General features: G+C 45.4%; 1 protein-coding gene across 1 annotated transcript in view; it reads right to left on the minus strand.

Moving 5' to 3' along the window:
* The window catches only part of PHALS_08828 (retroelement pol polyprotein), a gene marked incomplete at both ends in the record, with an annotated part of 552 nt that extends 285 nt beyond the window's left edge, over positions 1-267 (minus strand). The window contains one exon of the mRNA XM_024724246.1: positions 11-267. Coding sequence (XP_024575143.1) covers positions 11-267 — 257 coding nt within the window. The remainder of the gene's footprint in view (positions 1-10) is intronic.
* Positions 268-284: the final 17 nt, after the last annotated feature.

Below are 284 nucleotides of genomic sequence, written 5' to 3' on the forward strand. Positions count from 1 at the left end.
TTCTTCGAACACTTTGTTGTCAAACTTGATCGTTTCTTGGCAACGGAATACTTTGCGAACTGGCGTAGTTGTGCCGTCAAAACGCTCGGGGGACACTTCGGTTTCCTTTATCTTGTTTCTTACCAGACCCGGTCGAATGATGTTATGATCGGCACCACTGTCGATCAAAACCACCACGTCTTGGTTGCTGAGAGTGCCATTTACGCGCAGTAACTTACTGACCATTTCGTTGTTGGAATCTTTGACTCGAGCCACATTCATGCGCATAGTCTCCAAAAAAAAAA

Source organism: Plasmopara halstedii (genome assembly GCF_900000015.1).
Source record: "Plasmopara halstedii genome assembly, contig: Scaffold_323, whole genome shotgun sequence".
Taxonomy (NCBI): Eukaryota; Oomycota; class Peronosporomycetes; order Peronosporales; family Peronosporaceae; genus Plasmopara; species Plasmopara halstedii.